We start from the raw sequence: 13,073 nt of genomic DNA, 5'->3' as shown, positions 1-13,073 counted from the left end.
CTCATTAATTTTGCTTGGCTAAAGAGACTATACTGGCTGGGCTCAGTCCTTGGGAAGCTAAGATAAAAGGATCACAGGTTCAAGAGCAGCCTCAGCAATGTAAGAAAACTCTCAGCAACCTAGCAAGACCCTGTTTCAAAAATAAAAAGGGCTGGGGATGTAGCTGAGAGGTAGAATTCCCCTGGGTTCAATTTCCAATACCACACACACACAAAGAGAGAGAGAGAGAGGCTATATTGCTGTCAATTTTAGTTCATAGCCTTCCATAGATATTGTATTCATATGAAATAAATAAAACAATTTATTTTTGTACATATAGTAGCAAGCCATCAAGATTATTCTACACTAGCTGGGTGTGGTGGTGCAATCCCAGTACATAAGGATCCCAGTATTTGAGAGGCTGAAACAGGAGGATCACGGGTTCAAGGACAGCCTCAGCAACTTAGGCCCTCTGCGACTTAATGTGACTCTTTTTCCAGATAAAAATAAAATAGAGCTGGGGATGTAGCCCAGAGATAGAATGCTACATCCATTCCAGTACCACAAACTAACAAACAGACAAACAAAAAACAAATTCTCCTACTTTGATTTTTTTTAATTTATCAATTAAAAGGTATACTTAGAGCTAGGCATGGTGACACATGCTTGTAATATCAGTACTCGGGAGGCTCCGACAGGAGGACCACAGGTTCACAGCCATCTTCAGCAATTTAGTGAGACTCAGTTTCTAAATAAAAATAATAAAATAAGGCTGGGGTGTAGCTCAGAGGTAGGATGACCTTGAGTCCCATCCCCAGTATCACAAAAAAGAAATTAAAAATATAGGAGCAATGCCAGGCGTGGTGGCGCACACTTATAATCCCAGCACTTGGGAGGCGGAGACAGGAGGATCGCACAGGTTCAAACCCAGCCTCAGCTACTTAGTGAGGGCCTCAGTAACTTAGTGAGACTCTGTTTCCAAATAAAATATAAAATAGGTCTGGGAGTATAGCCCAGAAGTAGAAAGCTCCTGGGATCCACCCCTAGTACCACCAAAAAAACAAAACAAACAAAAAACAGGAGCATAAAATTATAAATATACTAATTTTTCTATCTTTCAGAGTAGATTAGCCAATAGTGTTTCTTAAGTAGAAATATGTAAGGCAGGACATGGTGGTACATGCCTTTTTTTTTTTTTTTTTTTTGCGGTACCAGGGATGGAACCCAGGGGCATTGTACCTCTGAGTTACACACTCGGTCCTAATTTTTAGTACTTTTATTTTTATTTATTTATTTTTGTGGTATTAGGAGGTGGAACCCAGGGGCTTTCTACCTTCAGGTTAAACCCCAGCCCTATTTTATAATTTATTTTTAAACAGGGTCTCACTAAGTTGCTGAGAGCCTCACTAAGTAGCTGAGGCTGGCTTCGAACCTGTGCGATCCTCCTGTCTCAGCCTCCCAAGCGCAGGGATTACAAGCATGCGCCACCACTACTGGCCTAGTTTTTTTTTTTTTTTTTTTTTTTTTTGGTTTCTTTTTTTTTTTTTTGGTAGTACTTGGGATGGAACCCAGAGGCCTTCTACCTCTGGGCTATACTCCCAGACCTATTTTATATTTTATTTGGAAACAGTGTCTTGCCAAGTTACTGAGAGCCTCACTACATAGCTGAGGCTGGCTTTGAGCCTGTGCAATCCTCTGTCTCAGCCTCACAAGTATGGGGATTACAAGCATGCACCACCATGCCTGGCTTTAGCATTTTTATTTTTTGAAATAGGGTCTCACTGAGTTGCGAAGGGCTTCGCTAAGTAGCTGAGGCTGTCCTTGATCCGGAATCTCCGGTCTCTGACTCCGGAATGCTGGGATTACAAGTGTGTGCCACCACACCCCCAGCCTGATTTTATTTCTTATTTGGAAATATGGTCTTGGTAGGTTGGTGAGAGTCTCACTACTTGTTGAAGCCGTCCTTAAGCCTTCAGTCCTCCTGTCTCAGCCTCAAGTACTGGGATTACAGGTGTGTACCACCGAGCCTGCAAGGAAGGGCAAGGGATGGGTATTTCCACTCTTTAGAGGCCCTTTCTCCATATTTCCAGTTGTATAAGCTGGAAATAATGTTGCCAGAAGGAAGTCTGATCTCTGGATAGACTGAACAGCTGCCCCATTTTTAAGCATATATAAGATGATCCCAGAAACAGCCAATGAAATATATCAATTCTATTTTTCAAAATGTAGTATGAAGTGGAAATGAGGATTAAAGCAGATTATAACAAGACAGAGAGTGTGAGGCAAGCGTGGGGCACGTGCCTGCGTCCCAGCACTTGGGATCCACACGGGGGATGGCAGGCTGGAGGACGGCCTCGGGGCGTGGCGAGACGCTCACCAACCTAGGGGGACCCTGGTTCAAAACAGAAAAATAAAATAGGTCTGAGGTGTAGCTCAAAGGTAGAATGCCCCTGGGTCCTAGTACCACAAAAAAAAAAGAAGAAGAAGAAGAAGAAGAAGAAGAAGAAGAAGAAGAAGAAGAAGAAGAAGAAGAGGAGGAGGAGGAGGAGGAGGAGGAGAAAGGGAGGGGGAGGGAGGGAGGGAGGGAGGGAGGAAGGAAGGAAGGAAGGAAGGAAGGAAGGAAGGAAGGGAGGGAGGGAGGGAGGGAGGGAAGGAAGAAAGTTGGGCTTGGCGGTACATACCTGTAATCCCAGTACTTAGGAGACTAAGACAGAAGGATCACAGGTTCTAAGACAGCCTCAGCTCATAGTGAGACTCTCATCAACCTTGAGACCTTGTTTAAAAACAAACAAACAAAAAAAGCCAGGCATGGTGGCTCACACTTGTCATCCCAGCATTTGAGAGTCTGAGACAGGAGGATCGTGGTTCAAGGACAGCCTCAGCTACTACTTAGTGAGGCCCCTTGCAACTCAGTGAGACCCTGTTTCAAAATTTTTTTAAAAATTGCCGGGCGTGGTGGCGCACACTTGTAATCCCCGCGCTTGGGAGGCAGAGACAGGAGGATCGCGCAGGTTTGAAGCCAGTCGTGCGCGCTCGCTTAGGAGACCCTGTTTCCAAATAAAAATGTAAAAATAGGTCTGGGAGTGTAGCCCGGAGGTAGAAGGGCTTCCAGGAACCCCAGTACCACCAAAAAAAAAAAAAAAAAAAAAAATTAAATTAAATTTAAAAAAAATAAAAATAGGGCTGGGGTTGCAGCTCGGAGATAGAATGCCCCTGAGTTCCATCCCTAGTACAGAAAGAAAGAAAAAGAAAGAAAGAAAGAAAGAAAGAAAGAAAGAAAGAAAGAAAGAAAGAAAGGAAAAGAAAAAAAAATAGGGCTAGGGCGTATCTTGGAAATAGAATACCCCTGAGTTCAATCCCTAATACCACAAAAAAAAGAAAGAAAAAGAAAGAGAAGGAAGGGTGCAATCGAATCACATTTGGTTATATCTCTGGAATCCATAGACCTGCTCATAGTTCTTGTTTACATGTATACCAACGCCCCACACCTAAAACAACCTCAGCTCAGCAGTGTGCTCCCTCCCTCCCTCCATCAGCACGACTTTGTCCGGCGGGAGCGGCCGCCCCGCGTGCTCACCGACCTCATCCAGAGGACGAAGGACGCCGTCAGGGAGCTGGACAACCTACAGTACCGGAAAATGAAAAAAATCCTTTTCCAAGAGACACGGAATGGGCCCTTGAATGAGTCTCAGGAGGACGAGGAAGTAGGTGTTTGTATTTTTATTTTGGCAGGTGGGCGCAGAGATCCTGCTGTGTGAGAAAGTTGGGGATGGGGCACTGGGGGAAACTCCAGTGAGGGTAAAAATGGTGACCCTTACGACATGACACATGCGGGGTCACGAGGGACTCAAGTAGGGCAGTACTGAAGAAGCTCACCGGGGTGGAGCCCCGCTGCAGGGTGCAGGTGGGCAGAAGACGGTCTGCCCCTGGCCTGAGCAAGGGCGCCACTGACCACCCGACGTGGGGGGCTTCTGACCACAGCTCGAGGCGCCGGGCTATAGGGAGATGGTTCCACAACAGTGTAAATGGATTTGAATAGCCACATCCTAGGAGACAGGCTGGACCAGGGTGACAGGAGGTATCGGGGGACCAGGGAAAAGGGGCTGCTTTTGAGAAGCCCCATGCAGGTGAATTTGCCCATATTTGGCTTCTCAGTGAAAGTGCAAACACAGCTGGGGAGGAGGCAGAGATGGCTGCGGTGTGGCTCTCTCGGTGATGACAGCGCTGGCCTGGCACCAGGGCCTGGCAGTCAGCCCTCAGAGACGGGGCATGGTGGCATGGTGGCCCGCGCCTGTAATTCCAATGCTTTTGGGAGGCTGAGACAGGAGGAGCACACGGTTGAGGACAACCTCAGCAAGCACTGAGACCCTAAGCAACCTAGTGAGAACCAGTTTCAAAAACAAAAAAATAAAAGGCCGGGCGTGGTGGCGCACGCTTGTAATCTCAGCATTCAGGAGGCGGAGGCTGGAGGATCGTGGTTCGCCACAGCCTCGGCTACTTAGGCCCTTCCCAAGAGACCCAGTTTCAAAAATAAAAAGACGCCGGGCGTGGTGGCACACGCTTGCTCGGGAGGCAGAGACAGGAGGATCGCGCAGGTTCGTAGCCAGCTGCGCTGGTTTAAGAGACCCTGTTTCAAAAAATATAAAATAGGTCTGGGAGTGTGGTCCGGAGGTAGAAGGGCTCCCAGGAACCCCAGTACCACCAAAAAAAAATTAAAAAATATATATATATATATAGACTAAAAACTAGGGCTGGAGTTGTAGCTCGAAGGTAGAATGCCCCTAGGTTTCATTTCCAGTACCACAAGAAAAATAAAAAATAAATAGGGCTAGGGGTGTAGCTCAGAACTAGAATGCCATGGGTTCTCTCCCCAGTACCAGTTAACCTTCATCTCCCATTTTGTATGTGCTAATGATCCCTGATATTGCCAGGGCTAAGTAACAGTTCATTAAAGTTATATGTGTACAGTATAGTTCTTTGAAAATAGGGCTTATTTATAACTAAGTTGACTTAAAGACATTGTTTAACCTTATATCTGAAAATATTCCACTATGGTGGATAACTTACATGATAAGATTATTTTAGCAGCCAGGTGTGGTGGCGGAAACCTGTAATCCCAGTCCTTGGGAGGAATACAGGTTCACGGCCAGGCTCAGCAACTTAGGCCCTCCACAACTTAGCAAGACCCTGCTTCTTTTTTTTCCTTTTTTTTTTTTTTTTTTTTTTTTGCGGGTCTGGGGATGGTACCCAGGGGCTTTTGACCCCTGAGCTATACCCCCTGCCCTATTTTTTATTCTTTATTTTGAAACCGGGTCTCACTGAGTTGCAGAGGGCCTCACTAAGTAGCTGAGGCTGTACGCGAACTGCGATCCTCCAGGTCTCAGCCTCCTGAATGCTGGGATGACAAGCGTGCGCCACCACGCCCGGCTAAGACCCTGCTTCAAAATAAAAATAAAATTGGGCTGGGGGTACAGCTCAGAGGTAGCATGCCCCTAGGTTCAGTTCGCAGCATTAGTGTGTGTGTGTGTGTGTGTGTGTGTGCATGTGTTACTGGGGATTGAACCCAGAGGCATTCTACCTTCAAGTTATACCCCCCAGCTTGATTTTATTTCTTATTTGGACACTGGGTCTCGTTAAGTTGCCAAGACTGGCTTCGAATCTGCAGTCCTACTGTCTCAGCCCCCCAAGTACCGGGATTACAAGCATGCACCACCGCACCTACCTACTAGATTATTTTACCATTTTTTAGTCTTCGGACCAGTACTGATGAATACCAGTATGATTTACAGATATATTTAATAAGATGACAGAGGTAAGCTTGACAGAATTGCTTAAGGGCGGCAGGATTAGTTACCCGTCTCATCTAGGACAGTAGAATTCGTATTCCTGTTGAGACAGGAAGCCACTCGATCCTGGCCCGCGTGTCTACCGTGGAGCATCTTTGTTATCGTGGCTCTGAAAACTTCCCGCTCTCCTTCAGCCTCCGGGGACCACTGCTGTACTTGCAGACATCCTCGAGGTCATCTGTTTGGTGGCCCCGCAGTCTCCTCGCAACTCAGGGTTCCTAAAGAACCTGGATTGGTTCTGCCTCGAGCCACAATCCGATTATAATAGTTGTGCATGACAAGGGAGAAGCCTTTGGAACCCTCCGGCCCATGTCCAGAGTAGCCCCGGGGAAGGCACAGCAGTGAATTGGGGCTGCCTAACGCCGCCAGGGGAGTCACCAAGCCACGATGTAAAAAGTTCATCTTTGGAGATGGGCAGAGAAGCAACTTGCTGCTGTACAGTTGAGCGTGCTTGATACCTTAGTCGATGGGTTGGCACTCTGTCTCCAGTTACTACTTTTCTCAAACCCCACGCCCCATTTTTATAGGACAGTGAGCACGGAACCAACCTGAACAGGGAAATGGACAGCCTGAGCAGCACCCACTCCATCCCCAGCGTGTCCGTGAGCACGGGCAGCCGGAGCAGCAGCGTGAACAGCATCCAGGAGGTCCTGGATGACAGCAGCTCGGGCCTGGTTATGATGCAGGACGACGAGGGCACGCTCAGCTCCAGCTCCTCCGTGGTGCACAGGAAGGTAGGTGTCCCGGGAGCCTCCGTGGCGCTGAGCGCTGCCAGTCACAGCAAGAGCAGCTCAGCCACTCCGCTTCCAGGCCGCGCAGTCTGTCCGAACTGAGATGTAGGACTAAACCTCGTACTTGACATTTGCGTTAGAGTAAAAAGACAGCGAAGAGCCGGGCGTGGCGGCGCACGCTTGTCATCCCCGCGCTCGGGAGGCTGAGACAGGAGGATCGCACGGGTTCAGAGCCAGCCTCAGCTACTTAGCGAGGCTCTCAGAAACTTAGTGAGACCCTGTTTCCAAATAAAACATAAAATAGGTCTGGGAGTGTAGCCCGGAGGTAGAAAGCCTCTGGGCTCCACCCCCAGTACCACCAAAAAAAAAAAAAAAAAAGACACAAAGTACTCACATGGACTAAAACGCTGCCTGTCTCTTATCTTTCTCTCTTGTTGCTCCGATGCCCACCACCATCAATAAATAAAGGAAAACAAATCCATAAATCTCACACCAACAAGTCCAGTAAGTTCTTCCCTAAACCAGTGACCTTCATTGCAGACCATCACAGCTTCCCCAGTGTGACCTGTTGATCATGTCCATTAATTTATTTATTTTTGGTACTGGGGATGGAGCCCATGGGCATTCCACCTCCAAGCTACATTCCTAGCACTGTTTTATATACATATATATATGTGTGTGTGTGTGTATATATATTCTTTCTTTTGAAGCAAGGTCTCACCAAGTTGCGGAGGGCCTCACTCTCTAGCTGAGGCTGGCCGTGAACCTGCGATCCTCCTGTCTCAGCCTCCCAAGTACTGGGATTACCAGTGTGCGCCACCGCGCCCCGCTTGCTTCCCTCCCGTAGAGGCATGCTCTTTCAGAAGTGTGCTTCTTAATCTATATTCCCAACGTACAGTTTGTTTTAGAAACAGTTTCCACTCTTCTCTGCTATTTCTTGGGCTTGTTGGTTATAATTCTTCTAAGCCTAGCTCTCTGCCAGCCTAAATATTCCGACTTTTGAACGAATGGTTAGGTGTTAATTTGGGCTTATGTTTTCCACTTAAAGATCCTCATTTTGAAGTTGGGCGTCATGGCACACACTTGTCATCTGAGTACTTGGGAGGCTGAGGCAGGAGGATCATAGGTTCTGGGACAGCCTTAGCAAATAGTGGATTCTCATTGACCTTGAGAGACCCTGTTTCCAATTAAGTAAAATTAGGCTGGGAGTATAGCTCAGAGATAGAATGCCCCTGGGTTCAGTCCTGAGAAGTACACACACACACACACACACACACACACACACACACACACAATATCCCCATTTTGTACAAGCCTATCTTACATTGAAATTCTTTATGAAAAAACTGTAAACTTAGCCAAGCATAGTGGTATAGTCCTATAATTCCAGTACTTGGCAAGCTGAGACAGGAGGATGGCAGGTCAAAACCAGCTTCAACAATTCAGTGAGACTTCTAGTGACCCAGCAAGAAACAATTCAAATTCAAAACAAAAAATTAAAAAGGGCTGGGAGTGCCGCTGAGAAGTAGACTGCTTCTGAGTTCAATCCTCAGTGCCATGCACACACAGAAAAGATGAGTTTTTCATTTAGACTTCTCTTGGTTGTTTTTTTTTTTTCTTGAAAGGAAAAGGAAATTGAATGGGAAGGTGGAAGGACAGGAGAGAATGCATCAGTGCCTCCTTGTGGGTAGTGGAAGGGTACATGTTTATTTTCAAGAACTGATGAATTTCATAATTTACTAAACAAATATTGGTGGGGACCTCGACTCTTCCCGGAACCATGGCCGACGCCATGACTACAGGGAAAATAATACAGACATAGTGTCTTTATGGAGTTTCTCATCTCTGGGGAGAATAAGCAAATTATCACACAAACATATATCAAGTTCTTAAGAAATTTGCTCTGGAGCCAGGCGTGGTGGTGCATACCCATAATCCCAGTACTTGGGAGGCTGAGACAGGAGGATCACAGGTTCTAGGCCAGCCTCAGCAGTTTAGCAAGGCCTCCAGCAACTTCTACTGAGACCCTGTTTGAAAATAAAGAATAAAATAAGGTCATTCAGAGGTAGAAGACCTATGTTTAATCCCCAGTACCATTGAAGGAAGGAAGGAAGGAAGGAAGGAAGGAAGGAAGGAAGGAAAGAAGGAAGGATGGATGGGAGGGAGTTGATTTGCTCCTAAAAGCAGGATTTAAGAAACCAGTAGTGATGACAGATGCCAATAATTCCAGTACTTGGGAGACTGAGACAGGAGGATTGCAGGTGGGAGGCTAGCCCCAGCAATTTAGTGAGACTCTTGGCAACCTAGCAAGACCCAGTTTCAAAAAAAAAAAAAAAAAGGTACTGCTCTGAGGTAGAACGGCTCTGGGTTCACACCCCAGGACCACATACACACACACAGGAAGGCTTAATCTAACAGAGACTCAGGGGAGATCTCCCTGACGAGTTGACATCCAAGCTCAAACTTCAGAGCCACGTAGACGCTAGTTCACTTGCGGTGAGACATCGGGCCAAGTCAGAAGGCAACCAGTAGCCGGGCGCGGTGGCGCACGCTTGGAATCCCAGCACGCGGGAGGCTGAGTCAGCAGGACCGCGGTTCGCGGACAGCCTCAGCTACTTAGTGAGGCCCTCTGCAATCAGTGAGACTGTTTCACAATAAAGAATAAAAAATAGGCCGGGCGTGGTGGCGCACGCTTGTAATCCCCGCGCTTGGGAGGCGGAGACAGGAGGATCGCGCAGGTTCGAAGCCAGACACGCGCGCTGGCTTAGGAGACACTGTTTCCAAATAAAAATGTAAAATTAGGTCTGGGAGTGTAGCCCGGAGGTAGAAGGGCTTCCAGGAACCCCAGTACCACCAAAAAAAAAAAGAATAAAAAATAGGGCTGGGGGCATAGCTCGGGGGTAGAATGCCCTGGGTTCCATCCCCGGTACTGCAAAAAAAAAAAAAAGAAAAGAAAAAGCAACAAAAGTACAGAGGCCGAGAGACAAGAGGAGAAGCCAGGGAGACGGGGCCTGGGGAGCCGTGCCAAGAACCCAGGGGCCGGGGGCCGTGGCCATGAGAGGACAGGAGTGGCGTCAGCCGCGTGGACCCTGCGCAGCCCCGGGTGCCCGCTGGCCTCCTTTGAACCTGGGCGGGTGGCTGGGCTCCAGCGCTGGAGGGCGCTGTCCTCGGTACTGACAGATGTGCTGGCTCTTTCTGTCACCCCTGGGGTCCACGGGTATTAGGAACAAAAGCAAAGCCATTGGAATGAATCTTTTACTCCAGGACCTCTCAAATGGGCACCCCAAATTAGAAGAAAGATGCTACTGGCATAATCAGCCAGAAAGAAGATCCTGAGGTGGCCCACACTTTAATCCCAGCACGTAGGAGGCTGAGACGGGAGGATTGCATTTTCAAGGCCAGCCGCCACAACTCAGAGAGATCCTGTTTCTAAATAAAATAAAAGTATAAAAATAGGTCTGGGAGTGTACCACTAAAACAAAACAAACAAACAAACAAACAAACAAAGGCTGGGAGTGTCGCCTGGAGGTAGAGTACCCCTGGGTTCAATCTTTGCCAAAGAAATGAAAAAAGTAAAAAGAAAACCCTATCCTAGAAGTCAAGGGGGTTTTAATCTAACTCTGGCATGGTCTTGGATAGTTAGCTTCTAATAATGTGGCTATTTCAATACTTTTCCCTCCCTGATATAATTACTTGAGGAAAATAGGTATAATTATAATCAGAGATAGTAGGTAGGTATACTTGATACACACACAAAAAGATATATCAGGAAAAATATAAACTATATAATGTATTTTTATTTTTATTGTGAAATATTTAGAGGAAATGTGATAGAAAAGAATGGAAACATGTTTGCGAATAACAGGTGGATTAATTTTAAAATATAAGTCACTAGAGAAATCGTCTATAAAATATATGCAAACAATGTTTACCACGCCATCTCTGGCCAAGCACGGTGGCGTACGCTTATAATCCCAGTACTTGGGAGGCTGAGACAGGAGGATCGCAGGTTTGAGGACAGCCTGAGCAAGTAGCGAGACCTTTATGAACCTAGTGCGACTCTGTTTCAAAATAAAAATAAGCTGGTTGTGGAGGCCCAAGCCTGCAATCCCAGGACCTAGGAAGCTAGGAGAGGAGAATTGCAAGTTTGAGGACAGTCTCTGCAAGTAGTGAGACTCCTCAACATACTGAAACCCTGTTTCCATAAAATAAACAGGGTTGGAGGTCTAGCTCAGAGAGAGAATGCCCCTGGGTTCCATCCCAGTGCCAAAAATATTTAAATTAAAATTAAAATTAGGGGTGGAGGGTATAGTTCACCAACAGAATGCCCTGGGCTCCTCACTCTGTAGACACAGACACACACACACACACACACACAAACACACACACAGAGTATCTCTGTATGCCATGTATGTCTTTATTAATTTACTTATATTTCATTTTATTTTGGTACTGGAGAAGGAACCCAGGGGCATTCTACCTCTGAACTATACCCTTAACCCTATTTTATTATTTTATTTATTTATTTATTTTATTATTATTTTTTTTTTTTTGGTGGCACTGGGGTTCCTGGAAGCCCTTCTACCTCCAGGATACACTCCCATGGGCTACACTCCCAGACCTATTTTTTTAACCTTTTCATTTGGAAACAGGGTCTCTTAAGCCAGCGCGGCTGGCTTCAAACCTGCGCGATCCTCCTGTCTCCGCCTCCCAAGCGCGGGGATGACAAGCGTGCGCCACCACGCCCGGCTATTATTTTATTTTAAAACAGGGTCTTATTAATTTGCAGAGACCCTCACTAAGTTGCTGAGGCTGGCCTTAAACCTATGATCCTCCTGTCTCAGCCTCCCAAGCACTGGGATTATAGGCATATGCTACCATACCTGGCTTCAAAATCAATTTTTTAAAGGGCAAGCATGTAGCTTAAAGGGAGAATGCTCCACTACCTCCCCCAAATAAAGTTAAAAGCAATAGGAACATAAAATTATTCAGAAAGGATTTTTGTCTTTATTTTGTTTTTCCTTTGGAACTGGGGATGGAACCCAGGGGCATCCTACCTCCAAGTTACAATACCCCGGCCCTATTTTATTTTTATTTGGAAACAAGATCTTGCTAAGTTGCTGACGCTGGCCTAGAAGCTGCGATCCTCTTGTCTCACCTTCCCAAGTACTGGGATTACAGGTATGGACTACTGTGCGTGGCTCAGGAAGTGTATATATATATATATATATATATATATGTCTACTCAATTCTGAAAACAGAGGAACGTAAATAAAATAGGATCTTAAACTGTTAATAGAGAATGTCATATATTAGACTAACCTCTCTGAGCCTAAATTTCTTTATCTGAAGAAGTATGATTTATTCTGTATGATGTGTTTGTTGGGGGTGGCACTGGGGATTGAACCTAGGGGCATTCTTCCTCCAAGCTACACCCCAACCCTATTCTCTTCAATTCTATTTTTATTTTATTTTATTTTATTTTATTTTATTTTATTTTATTTTATTTTGCAGTACTGGGGATAGAACCCAGGGGCATTCTACCTCTGAGATACACCCCCAGCCCTATTATTTATTTTTATTTATTATTATTATTATTATTATTATTACTATTATTTACCACGATCCTCCTGTCTCAGCCTCCCAAATGCTGGGATTACAAACATGCGTCACCACACCCCGCTTTTACTTTTATTTTCAAACAGTCTTACTAGGTAATAAGAATCTCACTATTTGCTGAGGCTGGCCTTGAACCTGCAATCCTCCTGTCTCAGCCTCCCAAGTGCTGGGATTACAAGTGTGCGCCACCACACTTGGCTTAGTCCGTATGATTTTAAAGGTTCCTTCTTTCTTTCTTTTCTTTTCTTTCTTTCTTTCTTTCTTTTTCTTTCTTTCTTTTCTTTCTTTCTTCCTTTCTCTTTTCTTTTCTTTTTGTGTGTGTGGTACTGGGAATTGAACCCAGGGACATTCTACCTCTGAGCTATAACACAGCCCTTTTTTTAAAAAAAAAAATTATTTTGAAACAGGGTCTCACTAAATTGCTAAGAGTCTTGCTAAGTTGCTGCGGCTGTCCTCAAACCTGTGATTTGTGATCCTTCTGTCTCCGTCTCCGAAGTGCGGGCATTGCGGAGTGCACCGCCACACTCCGCTTTCCTGTAGTCTTTTTTTTTTTTTTTTTTGGCGGGTCTGGGGATGGAACTCAGGGGCATTCGATCTCTGAGATACACCCCCTGCCCTATTTTTTATTCTTTATTTTGAAACCAGGTCTCACTGAGTTGCAGAGGGCCTCACTAAGTAGCTGAGGCTGTCCGCGAACCGCGATCCTCTCATCTCAGCCTCCCGAATGCTGGGATGACAAGCGTGCGCCGCCACGCCTCTGCTCCTGTAATCTTAAAAAACGTTATTACCCACACTTCAACCAGGACAAGTCTGCTCTCTTTCCTCCTCCTCCTCCTTCTTCTTCTTCTTTTTTTTTTTTTGGTGGTACTGGGGTTCCTGGAAGCCCTTCTACCTCCGG

At 46.0% G+C, this 13,073-nt stretch overlaps 1 protein-coding gene across 4 annotated transcripts in view; it reads left to right on the top strand.

Moving 5' to 3' along the window:
* TAOK3 (TAO kinase 3) overlaps nucleotides 1–13,073 on the top strand; it is a gene marked incomplete at its 5' end in the record, with an annotated part of 113,104 nt that overhangs the window by 40,119 nt on the left and 59,912 nt on the right. Inside the window, 2 exons of one of the 4 annotated variants that reach the window (XM_080717651.1) lie at nucleotides 3,516–3,683; nucleotides 6,353–6,559. In XM_080717651.1, the coding sequence (XP_080573777.1) occupies nucleotides 3,516–3,683; nucleotides 6,353–6,559 (375 nt within the window). Of the gene's footprint in view, nucleotides 1–3,515; nucleotides 3,684–6,352; nucleotides 6,648–13,073 lie in introns of all 4 variants that reach the window. The other 3 variants (XM_080717649.1, XM_080717650.1, XM_080717648.1) reach the window with 3 other exon arrangements.

The sequence above is a fragment of the Muscardinus avellanarius genome (assembly GCF_963383645.1).
Source record: "Muscardinus avellanarius genome assembly, chromosome: 21".
Classification (NCBI taxonomy): domain Eukaryota; kingdom Metazoa; phylum Chordata; class Mammalia; order Rodentia; family Gliridae; genus Muscardinus; species Muscardinus avellanarius.
Note: the sequence above shows the minus strand (reverse complement) of the source record. Positions and strands in the feature narration are given on the sequence as shown.